Source organism: Marmota flaviventris, chromosome 8 (genome assembly GCF_047511675.1).
Source record: "Marmota flaviventris isolate mMarFla1 chromosome 8, mMarFla1.hap1, whole genome shotgun sequence".
Classification (NCBI taxonomy): domain Eukaryota; kingdom Metazoa; phylum Chordata; class Mammalia; order Rodentia; family Sciuridae; genus Marmota; species Marmota flaviventris.
Window position 1 is genome coordinate 41,380,918 of NC_092505.1, and position 18,103 is coordinate 41,399,020.

Here is an 18,103-nt window from a genome sequence, read left to right on the forward strand (position 1 = left end):
GATAGCTGGTTCAAGGCCAGCCTGGCCATCACAGCAAGACTTTCATCTCAAAAAATACGTACATATATTTATAGTTAAAAATTGCTTGATTCACAGCTTCATTTTGCTACCCATTGCAAGTTTTTTCTTTATGAATTTATAAGCTATCTTTTTATTTTATTTTATTTTTTTACTTCCTATAGACTTAGACAAAAAAGAATAAAGTTGCAAGGAACTTTGCCTCGCCATCTTGTCTATCTCCAGTTGATGGTGGTGACGGTGATTTTTTTATTCTAAATCATATTCCAGTTATGGGTGTTTTAAAAGATTTTGAGGGAAAGGAATTCCCCAGGATTTCCCATTTTCTGTTACTCACTGACAATAAATTTGGTTTTATTTCCTTTGTAAATCCCTCTAAACTGAATTTTTTTTTTTTTTTTTTTTGCCCATAATTACATTGTTGGTTGAGAAGAGAATATGGGTAGTTTTATTTTTATAGAAGTTAGTTGTATTTTAAATTTTTTTCTATTTGAGACTTAAATCAGTTTTATTAGTTCTTTTTTTCCTATTTAAAAGCCATTAGATAATATTTTTCTGGCCTTTTTCACTAATCTTTTCTAGATTCTAGAGTTCTTTTGCTTCTCTTAAATGGAAAACCCAATGATACTGAATTTAGTAAGGAACATTTGATAAGGATTACTTTATAGAACTGTAATTTGATCTCAGTGGAGCCTTGCATCTTTGTATGAATGATACTAGTTATTTTCTGTTGTCTTTGAACAATTCGACTTTCTACTTATTATGCCAAAAACTTTATTTAATATGTATTTGTAAGTACTTTTTTACTTTTAAATATTAAGAATCCTTTAGGGATTCTTTTTAATGATGATTGATTTAAATAACAGTTATATTGCTTGGGGATCAGAAGGATAGAAACAAAAATGTAATTTCCTTGAAAGGATTTGAGAGTTAATTCTTTAAATAATACCTTTTTTCTTACTACATAGTTGATATATATGCAGAGGGGAAAATTTAGAAAATATAGATGAGCAAAAATTGAAGATACAAAATACCAACTATTTCTATTCTTCAGAAATAGTTCCTAACATTTCTGTATAACCTTCTAGTCTTTTCTTTATACGTGTGTGTGTGTGTGTGTGTGTGTGTACATCCCCAAATGGAATCATGTTATTATCTACTTTTTGGTATAGAGGACATCTTTCCATGCAATTATATATTAATTTCATATATGGTTGTGTGTATGTTTATGTATATATATATATGTATATATATATACACACACACACATACATATGTATATATATACATATATAAATACATAAGTATATATATATATATATATATATATATATATATATATATATAAAAAACATGATTCTAAATGGGTATATTGTATTTTTTGAATGGATGTATCAAAATGTACTTACTTAGCCTTCTTCTTTCATAAGACATTTGGTTGTTTCTAAACAGTGCTATGACAAACATCTTTATTTCTGCATTTTTATGCTATGATCACTTCCTTAGGTCAAATTCCTAATAGTTGAATTGCTTGAGCCAGGACATGAGCATTAGTGTCTTGTGATAAGTATTATCCAACTGCCTTTTGGAAAAGGTTTTCCAGTGTGGTTTTGTATCAGGTATAAGAGTTTTTTTTTTTTTTTTTTCTGTGGGGGTATAGTTGATATTAGATCAATATACTTTTGGTTCAGTCTTCTTATTTTTCATGTAAGGTAATTGAGGACCAGAGAGTTTAAGTGAGAAGCACAGAGCCAAATTCAGAATCAGATAACACAAAATCCTAGCTCAGTGCATTTCCCATTATTTCAAGCAGTCATCTTGTTTTGAGAGGAAGAGGAGGCAAATTCTAAGATATGAAGAGAAAAATAGAAAAAACTAAGGTGCTTAAGGATAGAATATAATTTATATATTTATCTATCAGCAGAATGGATGTTGATTTCTTTGTTTCCACTTACCAATACTCATTTTTTTCCTCAACTCGGTGTGCTTTTAACATCCCTTCTTTATCAAGAGTTTGTACAGATATGTGACTGCTTATAATCAAACCCATGTGGAGCTTATTGCAAACAAATTAAAATGAATACTTTAAAAACTAACAGAGGAGAAGAATACGTTATCTTTTGATACTGTCTCCTTCATTTCCTTGGGCCTGCTTCTTGGTTTTCTTAGATCCCCAGCAGCTTTCTTATAGATATGATGAAATAGTAATGTTTTATTACAGTCTCATAGGAAAGTGTGCCAAAGAGAACATTTTGAGAAGGAGTCATAGTATAGTATTCTGGTTTGAGCTTTGGGTTTTAATAGTATAGTTAATAAATTTTACTTATTATTGTTTGTAGGAAGCAGATGTTTGGACTATGCTTTTAACAAATGGATTAAAATATGCTTGAAAGCCCAGGAACAAATAGCAGACACTATGAAGTGTCTAGACAAGAGATCTGGGTTAGAGCTGATCTTTTAAAAATATCTTTGTTGATCATAGAAGTAAGTAGAGCAGGAAGAACTATATTTGTTCAAGTACCATTAGAGCTTCTTTGAAATAGAGTCCTGATTCATTAAAATAGTAATTGTTATAGTTTCTTAAACTTTATATGTTGTGTGTATTCTTATGGAATTATAATAGATATATAGCATTTTTTGTGTATCTTGGTTCTTAATTTAATGAATATGTTTTCTTATCATCCTTTCTTTTCCATTCTTTTGATTGTTAGTGTACTTTAGTAGATTATCTTTTTGAAATTGTTTTCATTTCTAACTAAAATATAGGCTTTCTTATTACTTACTTTACTTAGTATTTACTTATTACTCTGCTATAATTTGAATATTATGCATTTTCTCTTTTCCCAGAACCAGTACCTGAATATAATCATAATATAATCAAATGATAGAGACATCATTTAATCACATTTAATATCATTCTCACAATTAACTAAAGGTTGTCACACCTTAAAAATTTACCTGCATTTTCTCTGACCTTTTGAACTGATTTCTTTTTTTCTCTCTTTTGGTCTTTTCTTCATGGATTCAAAAGGAAAAGGTATAGTAAATTTGGTTTGCATGAGTGGTTCTTTTGACCTTTCAATGCTGAAGGAGAATACTATCAATTAGAGTTGATGCCCTCTTCTGGATAAAAAATAAATAGCTAATTGAAAAATTGATTAGAGCCAGGAATTGTGAAAAACTATAAACGCATGTGTACCTTCAGTGATTTATTTTAACTGAAAATATGTTTCCATTTTTTTCTAATCTTTTGATATAGTCCAAAGCATTTTCTTTGAGTTATATTTGCCAGTGGAGGTCTGCAGCACCTTTTTTGTCATAAACTTCATCAATAATGGGTCATGTAAAGCTGAGGCCATGAGTACAAAATTCTACATTATAACAAAACTTTTCTTCATCGTTTACTGTTACCTGTCAACACCCTATTTCATAAAAGTTTTGTAAAGCAACTTAACCTTTACCAAGTTTTCCTGAAACATTCACTTAATGTTCATAGAAAAAATATTCTTTATTTGTCACTCTATTCCATCAGTTTATGTTCTGTTTGTTTTAAAATATGTATTGTTACAATGACATGAGCAGGTATGGGAAGGAACACAACCAACTTTTACTAAGTGTTGGCATTCTGGAAGGTAGCTGGTTAGCCATGGAGATTCGGTGAGTGTGCCCTGGTCTTCAGTCAGTAAGTTTTATGAGAAGTTTAATTCTGTGAGTTGGTCAGATTGAGGTCAGGTAAAAATGCTTCTATTATTTTAGGACAATTAGTGAAAAATGTTTCCAATAAGATCTCTTTTCTTTTCCTTTGGCTATAATGAGTATTTAATGTGAATAAAGGATAAGAAAAAAGTAGTATTGAAGAATGATGAACACTGGCAAATTAGAGTTCTACACACACATTAAACTTGCTCCCTTCTAAGATGTAGGAATTTCCTTTTTTGTCTTTGGAACTAATTAAAACAAATAACGAGTGAAGAAATAGAGGGTTGGGTTAATTTTGGTATATGAAAAGAGTTATAAATTCTTGAAGTATGTTCAAATTTAGATTTTTAGGGTTGTTATAAACTTTTTGTGACTTTTCTTTGTTGTTTAGCACATTACACTTGAGCTCAGAATGTGCTGAAATCTACTTTGAGAAAATTATCTTTTTAACGGTATATAGGTACAGTATCCCTTATCCAAAATACTTGGGATCAGAAGTGTTTCAAATTTTAGAGTTTTTTTTGATTTTGAAATATTTACATAGACTTTACAGGTTAAGCTTTCCTAATTCAAAATCCAAAATGCTTGAGAATCTGATTTTCTGAGTGTCAATATAAATGCTCAAAAAGTTTTGGATTTTGGATCATTTTAAATGATTTTGGATTTTTAGATTAAGTATGCCCAACTTGTACTACAAGAAAAATAGGTATAATTCATTGCAGTGTCAAATAGATGTGCTTTTTATGATATCTGGATTTCAAGTTCTGATAATTAATTAATAAGCTATATTATCATCATTAATAATTCCTTATATTTGTACTGTTTGATACTTTTCAAAATTTTCAAAGGATTTTGGTGTTTACCTCTATTTGAACTCTGAAGTTTGAGGAGAAATTGATAGTGTCATTTCATATTTCTTGCCGGGGTCACCTACTTCATAAGGATCCTCTCCAATTTTTAAATACTAATTGACAACATTAGACAGATATAATTTTATGTGACTTTTGTAAATGAATTTAGATCTACTTTTAATTTAATATCTACTCCCCAACAATAGACAGAGGAGGCTCCAGAGTGTGGGGAGAAGAGAACGTTTCCTTTTAAGTTGATGAGATCAGAGCAACCTGGCAGAGCTCTCACTTTCCCTTTCTTGCTTCTGTCCAGGTCTTTTTTGTTCTTTCTATGTAACTATAAAATTTAAGTGTTTTAAAAGGTTTTATGTTTATTTTAGCCAAACACTTTCCCCCAGAATTGTCTTAAATTACCTGGACTACAGAAAGTTTAGTTACTCTTATAAGAGAACCTGCTGTCTTCTATCCATAGACATTCTACCTTTTCTGAATGTAGCCTAAATTATATAATAGCAAGTTGGTTAACATGGCACCATAAAGATAGAATGTATAAAGATAGAATAAGAATTGATAAGTGTTTTTGTAGAGTTAGATTACATTTTGTACACAGTCTATTGCCTGCCTACTATCACTTGCTATTTTTGAAAAGTATATAGATGTTATTGATAAATTAGTTTGTAATAGAACCCCAGTAATATTTGAGGGACATTAAATTGGTCCGTTTGTGCATTATTTAACTTTACTAATTTATTCCTCTTGGCAACACAATGAGGTAAGGGTATTTTTTCTACATTATATAGATGAAGATAGATTAAGTGAAATTAAGTAACATTCCTAAAACTGCCCAGACATAGTTGAAATGCCTGTAGCTATCTAGGAGTAGGGGTGGGGTTAAAATCCAGGTATCTCAATTCATATTGTAAAAGTAAAAAAAAAAAAAGTAAGAACATTTTCATTGACACAGACCTGTAAGCTGTAAATTTAATACATTTTTCAGGAGTGACCAAGGCTGGTAATTTTGTTTCCTCTCTTGGTTAGATTGGAGTATGGGAACTACAATCAGGAAAGCACAGAGATGTGTAGGGTTTTAATCTATAAGTTAGATATGTCCTTTTCTTCCTCTCCTTCTTCCATTGGCACTCTTCTGTTTCCTCTTTCTTTCCTTATTCTCTATTTGATTGTACATCTTAATTCTCCTTATGCTTTCCACCCTTTATAAGAATACTTAAATTTACCTAATTTAAGTATGACTTTATTAAATCAGAAAGCAGTAACAAGTATATTGGTGAATTAGAACACTAGAAATTTTCTACCTCAAAGTAAGACTGGACTACAAAGGACCTCAGCACTGTGATTTGAGTACTAACCTGTGCTAGAAAGCAGGCAGCTCAGACACCAGCCTCTGTCTTTGTCCTCTTATTTTCATTTACCTGTTGCTTATATACATGACCAAAAGTAGTGGTATATAAAGAATACTATTGTCTAACCATCATATTGTTTGCAAATTATGATTTGTGGCTAATCCACTCACTATATAAGGTAGTCCTGACACAGTGAGAAACATGGAAGACACTACTGTAGGCAGGCAATTTCAGTAGAGTGAAAGAAAAAATGATGTCATATTTATAGTCAAGGAATTAATAAAATAAAGGGAAATTTTAATAATTTGGATTATATTAAGGGACACCATTCTGGAGGTATGGAGAAAAATCTATAATTGTATAATTCTAAATATGAAATAAATATAATGACTTTTTAAAATATATTAGACCTTTTTTACTTATGAATTGATTCCTTTTTGAATGTTTACCTTGAAAGGCTAAAATCTAAAATGATGTAAAAAAATATTGAGTATATTCTGTGTGCTGGATATGGTATAGCCATTCTTTGTTACAGAACTCCTTGCTGTTGAGGATTACTATTAGAGCCAGCTTATGAACCCAGAAAAACACTCTTATGACATTTACTTTGGATGGGTGACTTACCAAGTATTATTTCTTACACCTGAGAATGAGTATCTTTAGATTTTTTCTGGTAACTAGATTTACTCTTTTAGGAGGTAGATTTGCAGATGTGACAGCTATTAGGATGCTTGTCAGATGCCTGAGTGCAAGGCACCAAGTTAGGAATTCTGGGAGTGTTAATTCACTCATGGTCTTAGCTCTCAGACTGAGCACAGTGTAATAGGGAGGTAAGCCATACTATGAAACTTGCATGTAGATAGTTACATGTCAGGAGTTTTTAGCCCCCTGTTCCCTCCTGAGTTGCGGCAGAGATTGGGGGAGCACGCTCTGACAGGAAGAACCAAGAAAGGTAAAGGTGGACTGGCCGCCCGCACCCAGCCCTCCCTTGCAGGAGGATGATCAGATCCTTGTTTAATGAGAAAACACACACAGCTAATATAATGTTCAGGAACCAATCAGGGTAAAGGTCAGCAGGGTGGGGAGAATTTACATCTATACCCATCCTACAGGCAGTAATGGGAGACAGGAGCTGTCCAGCTGTCCGAGGGCAGAAGGGTTCTGAGTCTATCCTAGAGGTGGTCCGATTCTTCATCACAACCCACGGCAATGCCTTCTGGCTAATCACTAGGTGCTCTCTTAGTCACATGTGGCCCCAGGACTGGGAAGCAGGTAGCAGCCAGCAAGTTAAGTTTCCTCTTTTCTAATGCAACATGTCCCATGTTACATCATGCCCTATAGTTACAGAGGCCCATACAAGTGCTACGGGGGTAGAGAACTCCAAATTGCCAGGTTGTGGAAGTATTTTTTTTTGTTTGTTTTTCTAAACGGTTAAATTTTGTATGCATGCTTTCTTACATTTGAATTTTTTATTTCATTTTTTTCAAATGGGTATAATCATAAACGCTTTACAAAATAAGCATTGTCTAGGATAAACCCTAGAGCAATTTAAAAAAAGTATTAGGATAATAAAATTTCATAAATATTTTGAGTACCTCCTAGAAAAATCAGAAATCCTTGTCTTCAATAACTTAATCTAGTAGAGGTTTCAGTTATTTGCTTTTACCATATCAAATGTTATGCTTGAAATAATTTTCTGAAGTAGTTTAAATGTTCACTCTATAATTTTACTTGTGCTATAATTTGCTAAGAAAAACTTCTCTTCATGGATAATATAAATGTAAATTTTAGCCAACATCTAAATTAATACATTGTGATTTTTGAAATTTAAAAGCTACTTTTAAAGAAGGTGGTATTCCTTTAACACTGCATCTTAAAAATGGCCAAGAAGTACAATTTTAGGATGAGGGAGTTGAAAGTTTGATCAAAGAGGTAGGACTTCTTATGGACTTTTTGATTTATCATTAGCAAATTTTGTATTAGACTCCCCTATAGCTTTTTTTTCCCCTTATTGTTTTGTTAATGTCTTAATGCTCAGCTTCTGGCAGAGGCTCAATAAATATATTTTTAAATGAATGTGAAAAAATGAATGCTTATCATATACTTCTTGCCACTTCCCAAGTCTTTGAAAACATGCCTAAACTGTATTTATTTATTCACTCATATTTCTTTCACTTGACTCTACAAACCACTTTCTTTAGATCAGAATCAAGCATTGCGACTCTGCCTGGGTAACACAAGTGTTGGAGGTCAGTATGGAGCCATCTCTGCCCTCAGTATCAATAATGACTGCTCAAGACTTCTTTGTGGCTTTGCTAAAGGACAGGTAGTATGCAAAACTTCTTTCACTTATAAGATAATGTTAAAATCAATTTTTAAAACAATATCTTTAGATCAATATTTTGAAAATCAGAATAATGTATTATGAAGTATTATATCTATAGAGCTAACCTGAGATTGCTCAGACTTTTGTCTTGTACAAATTTCTTAATAATTGTTACTGATTGAGCTAGAGTCTGTAATTTTTATATTCTAAGTCATGTGTCTTTTTTAACAAATAACTTTTATAAACCAAACAAGGTGTTGTATAAAATGCATCTCCTTATGTAGTAATACACAACTGTGGCTACTTTTAGTTTGAGTGTTTCTGCTTTCTGTATTATTTTTCTGTGTTCCTGGGTAACTATTTTTTTTTCCTTTATACTTTTTAAACTGGAATAGGTTATGGTTTTTCTTAAGCTTCTGATTTATGCATCACTAGCTGGTTTGGCAGTGAGCCTTTCCTATAATTTTTACCAGTGCTAAACAGATTGACTTATTAGAGAAATCTCTTTTACCTCTCAATATAAGAATAGCATTTAAAATCTAAAGGGATAAGTGGGTTGGGCACAGGTAGATGAAGATGGAAAAAGGCTCCATGCTTTAATGGATCTGCAACTTTTAGGTATGTTTTAACTTTATGGTTCTTTGCCTGCAATGTTTATAGATGAGAAGTAGATTATTTCATCCAGAAGGCAGGATACTTAAATCCAAAAAAGAGCAATAAATTTGTTTTTAAAGCACTTAGTTGTCTTATAGATCACCATGTGGGATTTGGCGAGTGGAAAACTTCTCAGATCAATAACAGATGCTCATCCTCCAGGAACAGCAATACTGCATATCAAGGTAACAGCTTTGTTTTTTTCTGCTAATAATCTTCATTATTATGCCTTTATATCCACTTTAAAATACATTCATCTCTGTTGGTAATCAGAAACCCAAAAGATGAAGCTGAACATTATTTGACCCAACAAGATATTTTCCCCAAGTTAAAACCAGAGATGGGTTAAGATGGAAATATTCAGCTTCAGATTGTATTGAAGCCTAATTAGATATAAGCAGAAGGGCAAACTGATGTGATCCTAGACTATAAGTTGCAACAAAAACAGGCAGCACCCTGCTGAAAACTCATATGAAATCTTAAAAGGTCTTTTTACTTTTGTGTAATCTGCCAGGTTTTTATTGCTGAGGTGCTGTGCTCTGTTACCCTTTGTTAGGTGATGCCTGAGGCTCAGGGCACCAGTTCTGAAAGAACTAGGGTTTGGATTATGTTTAGAAGTGAATCCGTTGGTTTATTTTCTTTCAGGGCTCTAAAGGGAATCCATTAAGATCCTAGTCTTGGTTTTCTCCTTCTAGGCCTGAAAAAAAATAAACTGACTTAGGTAACAGATTTCATGTATAAATACGTGTGAACCTCGGTTCTTGTGTGGTTGGAAGCTCATGTTCGGAAGTATAAAGGGGAAAGGACTATAGCTGGGGGAGTCTAAAATCAGATCTAGATTTTAATCATGTACATATCTTGTTGCTTAGCTGTGCAGAGCTCTCATACATACATGTGCTTTTTAAAGTCTGCAAGCATCTGGAGTTTATATGTCTGCATCTAGGTTAGTTACAAAAATGTCTTTTGTGACAAAGCTGCATTGAAGCATTTAGTAACAATGAAAACAACCAAGAAAAGCAAAAATTGAGAGAATTTCTCCTCTTTCAGTACATGATAGTAATTTATCTTGACTTCTTTTCATATGGCATTTACCAACTTTTAATATGTTATAGTTGCTTGTGTATGTGTTTTCTATTTCTTAATATGGGAATATCTTTGAAGTCAGAATATGTTTGTCAGTTATTTTTGTGTTATACCCATACTAACTGCTCAATAAATGTTTGATTGGAGGAATAACTAGAGGGTAGATGTTTGTAAATGGATAGTCCTCTTGGAAAAAAAAGAAGTTATTATGAGAAACAATAAGAAAGAGAAGAAGTAGAGGCAGAGAGAAAAGAGAAGGATGTGGCTGAGATTAAAAGCATAAGAGTAGGAGCCACTGTTGTTGGGGAATGATGATGAAGGTGTATGTAGACACACTGACATTAGAGAAAGATATGTATAATTGAGTACTCCTGAGATCGGTCTTGGATTGACAGTAGCTGTTTGCACTTCAGTATTGCTAACTCTTTGTTCTCTAAACTTAGCCATACATCCCATCAATAACAATTTGAATTTTCATTCTTTATGTATGTGTGTGTGTATAAGTATACAGATATTCTACTGTACATTTTAAACCATATTATGGGCACATACACAGAAAATCAAACTGAAATACAAGTACTCTTATGTTTCCTGCACTCTAGTGGACTATCTTATGCAAACCCCTAGGATACATGCTTCTCACTTTGTCAACTGTTCATCTAGACTTTGAGAGCAAATAAATAGAACGCTGTACTATGCCTGTGTGTGGGGTTGTAAAAGAAGAATTTTATAATGACTTCCTGCATCTCAACCATCCTAGGATGGTTTACGTGGAAGCCCAAACTTTGGGCTAGTTACTGTAGCTGATAAAAGCTTCATTATTTCATTTTGTGTCCTATATCATTTACCATTCTTCATCTGACCTTAGAACTGCATATTGTGAACATTATTATTCTGAGTTTTCCAGTTTAGGTAATAATAACTGAAGTATACTCTGGAATAAGATCAAGAAGATAGCACAGTTTGGGAAAAGTTATATGAAAAGTTAAGATGTTTTAGATATAGTAGGATTAACTCTTTATTCAGACAAGTTTATTTTCCAAAGATACCAAGTATCTTTTACTGTGTCTTTATTCTGGAATACTAGGCAACTGCCAAAGTATCCAAATGATCCTATTCATTAGAAAACCTTAATGTAAGAGCCCAAGTAGAGAATTTTAGGGTTTATATCAACTATAGTTTGAAATTTTCTTTTATTCTGATGAAAGGTAGCTTTGTTTTTGAAAGGTCTCTATAGTTTTTTTTTAAAGATACTGAACCATTTTTATTCTAAATAATGGTAAGTTTGTATGTTTAAAGTGAGAATGTGAATCTAGGTTAGGCTATTTCAAATGCTAAATGTTTATATTGTAGATTTTTAAAAACTTTTAGTTTTTTTCCCCTTTATCTTCTTAACATTTGACTGGTTGTTTAAAAATCTATAAGAAAATAAATTCCTTCTCTGTTTAGTTTACAGATGATCCAACTCTTGCCATTTGCAACGACAGTGGTGGCTCTGTTTTTGAATTGACGTTTAAGTAAGAGACTAATGGCTATTATTGACAATGAAAAGACTAGCTATGGTTTAGTGATCTGAAATTGAACATGAAGAGATCTGAAAAGTCTACGTGATTGGAAATAGGTTATGCTATGCTATGTATTACAATTAGTTGGAGAGGCTTATAGAACACATGGCATTCCAGGCCTGGTCACCCATTTTTATCTCAGTAGATCTGAGTTAAGATTTTAGATTCCTACATTCCAGGTGACTCTTATCGTGCTGTCTGGCTTGGGAACAACTGTTTTGGAGTAGCTCACTAATTTTGGTTTGGGCCCCAGGCCCAGCTGATTATAACCATAATGACCAAGTATAAAAAATCTTATTCCTTAGAACTGTCCTGGTTAGTCTTTAAATAAAAACAAAAACTCAAAAACTATCTAAATACCTGAGAGAACATTTATGAAGCTGAAGTTAAAAAAAAATAGAACATAATATTCAATATTTATTACATTTCCACAGTTTCTTCAAGGTTAACACATTTTTGTTTCTTGTATTTTTCATAGCCTCTAAAAACTGAGCATATAGTATTGCTGAAAAACTATTATTTGTTGAAACATTGGTCACGTGACCTGTTTTTCATAAATCTAAAGTAAATGGGATATGTAGCATTAGACAAACCATTATCTGTGATTTATTTTCTGATTGAAAAGAAAGAGCTCAGATTTTAAAAATGCTATTTATTCAGCTAATGTTAATTAAGCATCTTGTGTGTATAGGCATTTGTCTGGATGCCAGAGTTATGGCTTTAAATGAAGAGAGGTTCCTCTTCTGATAGAACTTACATTTTAGTTGGGGTAAGGATAGGGAGACAGATAATAAACCAACACATAAATGAAATAACTTCAGGTAAATATGATTGCTATAAAGAAACTAAGGCAGGTCAGTGTACTGGAATGTACTCAAGGATAACTCAGAAAGGCCTCTTTTAGATGACATTTGAAAAAAGACCTGAATGATGAATTGGTCAACAAATGCAACAAATGCCGGAAGAGAAGCATCAGGCAAAGGAGCATTAGAACACAAAGGCTCTGCAGTGGGCACAAGGCCTGCTAGGGCAATGCAAAGAAGGCAGGTGTGGCTGGAGCTTGACTTTGTCAGGAATGACAATAGAGAGGAGTGAAGGTAGGACCATTCTAAGATGTGGGTAAAGAGTTTGTATTTCATTTTAGATCCAGTGGCAATCCAGTGGAGTGTTTTAAGCAGAAGAGAGAGATCTGACATGTTTAATAAGAAGATTCTGCTGTTGTCATGTGGAGTTTGCATTGTTGTGGGCAAGAGTAGGATCTGGGAAGCTGTAGTGACAGGCCAAGCTGGAGGTGATGGTGCCTTGGATCATTACTAAATTCTGAACGTTTTGGTTACACTTTTAGGAGAGTAATGGGAGTGAGAACTTGTGAATCTCGATGTCTGTTCAGTGGTTCCAAGGGTGAAGTTTGCTGTATTGAGCCCCTGCATTCTAAGCCTGAATTGAAAGATCATCCCATCACGCAGTTTTCATTACTGGCCATGGCATCCTTAACAAAGGTGGGTGTATATAGAAGATGTAATTCATAACTTTTAGATGTTTGAACACCAATAATTTGAAAATTATAAAGTAAATATTGGAAGTAGTAATTTTTTTTTCCCCTTAAAGATTCTGGTCATTGGATTGAAACCATCCTTGAAAGTATGGATGACATTTCCCTATGGACGGGTAAGTATACCTCTCCATCTTGTTGGCAAAAGGAATGGCTGTGTCAGGAAGTTGCGGGAGGTGATTCAAGAGGGGCAGTTCTATGAGATCATCAGAAATCTAGACAGTATGGAAGTCAGTACTCTAAGGACTGTTTTCTGGACTTCCTTAAGCTGACCAAAGCAGGACAAGTTTGAGACTATTACAGTGCCCTTGCAACCATGGGATCTTACACTTTTGTCTTTATCAGTTTATGTTTTTCTCTCATAAACAACATATAACTGGCTCTTATTTTTAACCTCAGTTTGTTAGTCTTTGTGTCTTGCTGTTCTGGTGTTTTGTGATCACCTAATTTCATGCATGGATTTTCCTAGCTTCATTCACTGCCCTTTTGAGGGCAGTAAAATTCTCTTATTGGTTTTAATGCTGGAGGAGAAGTTGATATATTGAGTCCCAGCCTTTATTTTCAGTGTTTGAAGGACATTTGTTTTTTTGTGACAGCTGTCCTAAGGCAGGATTGTGCTATTTGATGCTTTGACACTGAACTACTGATAGAATATATTCCACTGTATTATCCAGCATAAACTGCTACTATATATGCTTTCCTTGACTTCTGCCTCTGAAATGTTACTTTAGGAAATGATACTTCCCAGAATGTGCAGTTGGCTCTATATATTTGTGGGTTTTGCATCCACATGGATCTGATCAACCACACATCAAAAATATTCAGAAAAAATTATATATCTATAGTGAATATGTACAGACTTTTTTGTCATTATTTCCTAACCAATAAAGTATTACAAGTATTTGTATAACATTTATATTGTATTAGGCATTATAAATAGTGTAGACATGATGTAAAATATGTAGGAGGATATGCATAGGTTATATGCAAATACTATGCTATTTTATATAAGGGACTTGAGCATTATGGATTATAGATCCATGGACAGAGCAGGGATTCTGGAACCAATCCCCCTAGCTACCAAGGGACAACTGTATTATTCATACCTCAGGTTAGCCTTTCCTGCTTGGTTTTTCAGAGAGTGTGATCTTATAATGTGCATATAAGGAAAGGTACTGATGGAATGGCATGGAGCACAGGTCTCTGCTAGTTCAGAAAGTATCCCCTATTCTGAGGGAGCTTAGCTTATTTTCTTGTTGGTACCTTGTATATCTCTGGGCACCAGAGTCTGTCCTTTTAGATGGCAAAACTGGCTTAGATTGTTGTTAACATTTCTTAGATTAGCTTCATTAATGAATTGAAGTTTTTATCACAGTATTATATATTTGCATCTTTTTTGTTTGTTGTATTGGTATTTTCCCAACATTTTTTTATGAATATTTTCAAACAAAGAAGTTCAAAGAATTTTTTATTAAATCTTTGTATACCTGCCATTGTCATTTTACTGTCCTGTATTGTATATCTACACATTTATTCATCTGTCTACCTATCAGATTATTTTAGTTTTTTTATGTATTTCAGAGTAAATTGTAGAAATCAAAACTCTTTTTCCTTAAGTATTCAATGTGCATAGCATTAGCTAGAGTATTTGTTTAGGTTGTTTTTTTTTTTTTTTTTTGGTATAAAATTTATATACAACAAATATATAAATCTTTAGAGTACATTTGCTGAACTTTGACAAATTCATATATTTTTGTAACCAAAACCTCTATCAAGATATAAAATATACCATCAACTCAGAAAGTTCTCTTGTGACATTTTCCATTTAGTCCCTGCTTTGTTGGAATTTTTATGAGAAGTTGGGCAAGGTTTTATCAAGGATCACTAGTCTGAGTTTTTTCTTTGTTATTCTTCTGTTAACTATGATGAATTATCTCCACCACCGCCCTCTTCCTTCTCCTTACTTAGATGGATCCTTCTAGTGTTCCATTGCTTGCCTGGCACTTTGTGGCTGTGCATAATTATGTGAATCCCATGCTTGCTTTCTGCAGAGGAGATGTTGTTCATTTTCTACTGGTAAGTCCTAATAATGATGGTATGTCTTTTGTAAAGTCTGGTATCATAATTTTTTTTAATGATTCATCAGTAATTTAAATTGTGTCAAAGAAATATATCTTATAAGTTTTTGGAGAAAGAGTGACCTATTTAATTTTATTTAAAGCTTTAATATAAAAAAGACTGATCTATAACTCTTCATTGTTTGTTTCTCAATTCTCTCTCTTTTGGCTGACAAATAATTAATGGTTTATATATGTAAACATGAATGTGAACATGTCTGTTTTAATGCTATCTACCTATATATCTGTGTATTAGAGAATAAGTATCATTGAGCATTGGCTGTGTTCTCAACATTTTGATGAACAAAAAGCAAATGAAGATAAATTGGGATATTTTTATTTATTTTTTATTTTACTGTCCTTTATTGTATAGCTATACATTTATTCATCTGTCTACCTATCAGACTATTTTAGTTTTTTTATGTATTTCAGAGTAAAGTGGTAGAGCTCTTGCTTAGTGTGCATGAGGCCCTGTTAACTCCCAGCACCACAAAACAACAAAGAAACAACAATAAATAAAAACCTCTCCACTTGCTGTTACCTCCAGCTCCTGGAGGTATTCACTACTCTACCATCTGTCTCTGTGAATCTGAGTCTTCCAGGTACCTAGTACAAGTTGTATAATGCAGTTCCTGCATTAAAAAAAAAAAAAAAGAAAGAAAGAAGGAAAGACTAAAGTAGTGTTTTATTCTTTCACATAGCTTATAATATTGTCTGAAACACAAAACAATTATTTTTGTTACCAATAGAGAAAACAGTTTATGCATTGAACTATGTGATGAGAATTAAAAGTTGATATAAATTCTAGTTCAAAGAGATTAGAATGTTCTAGAGAGACTTTATAGGATTTGGAGGAAAGGAGATAAATTGAAGTCATTGAGCTGAGACTGTACCCTCTTCTCAGGTTCCTAGCTCAGTGAAGCAAGTGTACCACTATCCACCTAGTTTCTTCAGCAAGAAACCTAGGAGTAACAGTTCATTTCCTTTCTCCCTTCAGACATGCTCCGTCACCAAGACTGTTGACTCTATCTCCAAATGTTGATTTTCTCCTTTTTTGTCTACTCCACTGCTGCCTCCCAGTCTGAGCCACATGGATTACTGGCCTAGACTCCACAGTAGCTTCCCAACAAGTCTGTGGGAATGCCTTTACATATGATGTCACTTCTGCAGGGAAAGCTCTGTTTTCTCTTCCACTTATCCTAGCTTAAGAAATGTTCATGGAATTAATGATAGGGAGAAACCTATGGTAGAAAATAAAATTGAATGCATAGGTAGATCTAGGTTAAGGGTTGGCAAACTGTGACCCCCTAGGCCAAATCTGGATAGTTATCTGTTTTTATAAACAAATTTTTAGTGGAACATTGCCATACCCTTTCATTTTTAATATCTTTGATTGCTTTCTCACTGTAGTGGTAGAGTTGAGTAGATGTGATAGAAGATTGCATAGTCTATAGCCTAAAATATTTGCTCTGGAACTCTTCAGAGAAAAAATACCCCTGATTTTGATTATAAAATGATTAGCCTAGACTGGTAATGGGGAACCATCATAGGTGAAGACTTGATGCAAGTTGTATTTAAGGAAGGCCAGTAGCAAAAAGAGTATAGAAGCCAGGTGCCATGGTGCATGCCTATAATCTCAGTTGCTCAGGAAGCTGAGGCAGGAAGATTGCAGGATTTTTTCAAGGCCAGAATTTGTTCAAAACCAGCTTCAGCAACTTAGCAAGGCCCTAAGCAACTTAGTGCAACCTTGTCTCAAAATAAAAATTAAAAAGGGCTGGGGATATGACTCAGGGGTTGAGTGCCCCTGGATTCAAAAAATAAAAACAGCATAGAAGACAGTAGGGAAAATGAAGGATTTGCTCTCATAATAAAACAGGTACAATGTGCTTAAACAGAGATGGCTGGATATAGTGAGTTAAGGGATGATTCCCTGAAAGACAAGGCTTGTTATCCTGTGGGATCTAGGGCTGAAGAACATAATTAAAACATCACATGTCTACATTTTAGAGCCAAGAAATATTCAAAGGGAGATTGCTTGGTTAGCAAATGATTAGGAATGATTTCAATATTGAGTTGAAAGTGAAAAGTGGGACTCTCAAGTGTTATGTTAGGGGGTGTTCTATGAGGAAATGTCAGGTCTGAAGTACAAATGAGAATTTTAAGACAGGAGTTATTGGAAGCCCTCAACATTAAAAGCTAGAGCATACATGGTATATTAGGCAGCTTTCCGTGACTATAAGAAAATATCTGAGATAATGAACCTAAAAGAGGATAGGTTTTGCATCATACTTTCAGAGGTTTCAGTCCATGGTTGTTGGGCTTTGTGCCTTTTGGGCATGTGGTAAGTCATTATATCCTGCTGGGGAGCAAGTGGTAAAGCAAAGGAAGAGGAAGACCAAAGGGAAGACCATTGGACATATCAAGAACTTTTTCAGTTGGAAAAAGTGGAATGGATATAGAAGCTAGATTGTAGAGCCTTGTTAACGAAATGGGTCTTTAGAAGAGCAAATTCAAACAATCATAGTGTAAAAGGAAAGAGTTTGGTTAGTTATCTGTAAGGAATAAATCAAGGACAGGGTTTTGGGGGGATTGTTTTATTTTTTATTTGAAGATGAAATCAGAAACATATTTGAGAACAAATGCAAAGGGCCCTTAAGATATTTTGGGGGGAGTGTGGTGCTGGGGATTGAACAGGGCTTTGCACATGCTAGGCAAGCAATCTGCCACTGAGCTATGTCCCCAGCTGCAAAAGAGCCCTTAAAAGGGGAGGATTAAATGTGCCAGCAAAGGAGGAGCAACATTGAACAGTGACGGAGGGGATAGGAGTTAGAGGTGTTACAGATAAAGTGTGATCTTCAAGGACTTTGGAAAATCTTA

General features: G+C 33.7%; 1 protein-coding gene across 1 annotated transcript in view; it reads left to right on the top strand.

Moving 5' to 3' along the window:
• Window positions 1-18,103, top strand: part of Vps8 (VPS8 subunit of CORVET complex) — a 252,940-nt gene that overhangs the window by 27,237 nt on the left and 207,600 nt on the right. The window contains exons 8-13 of the mRNA XM_027951524.2: window positions 8,131-8,255; window positions 9,008-9,094; window positions 11,442-11,509; window positions 12,903-13,056; window positions 13,166-13,225; window positions 15,078-15,185. Coding sequence (XP_027807325.1) covers window positions 8,131-8,255; window positions 9,008-9,094; window positions 11,442-11,509; window positions 12,903-13,056; window positions 13,166-13,225; window positions 15,078-15,185 — 602 coding nt within the window. The remainder of the gene's footprint in view (window positions 1-8,130; window positions 8,256-9,007; window positions 9,095-11,441; window positions 11,510-12,902; window positions 13,057-13,165; window positions 13,226-15,077; window positions 15,186-18,103) is intronic.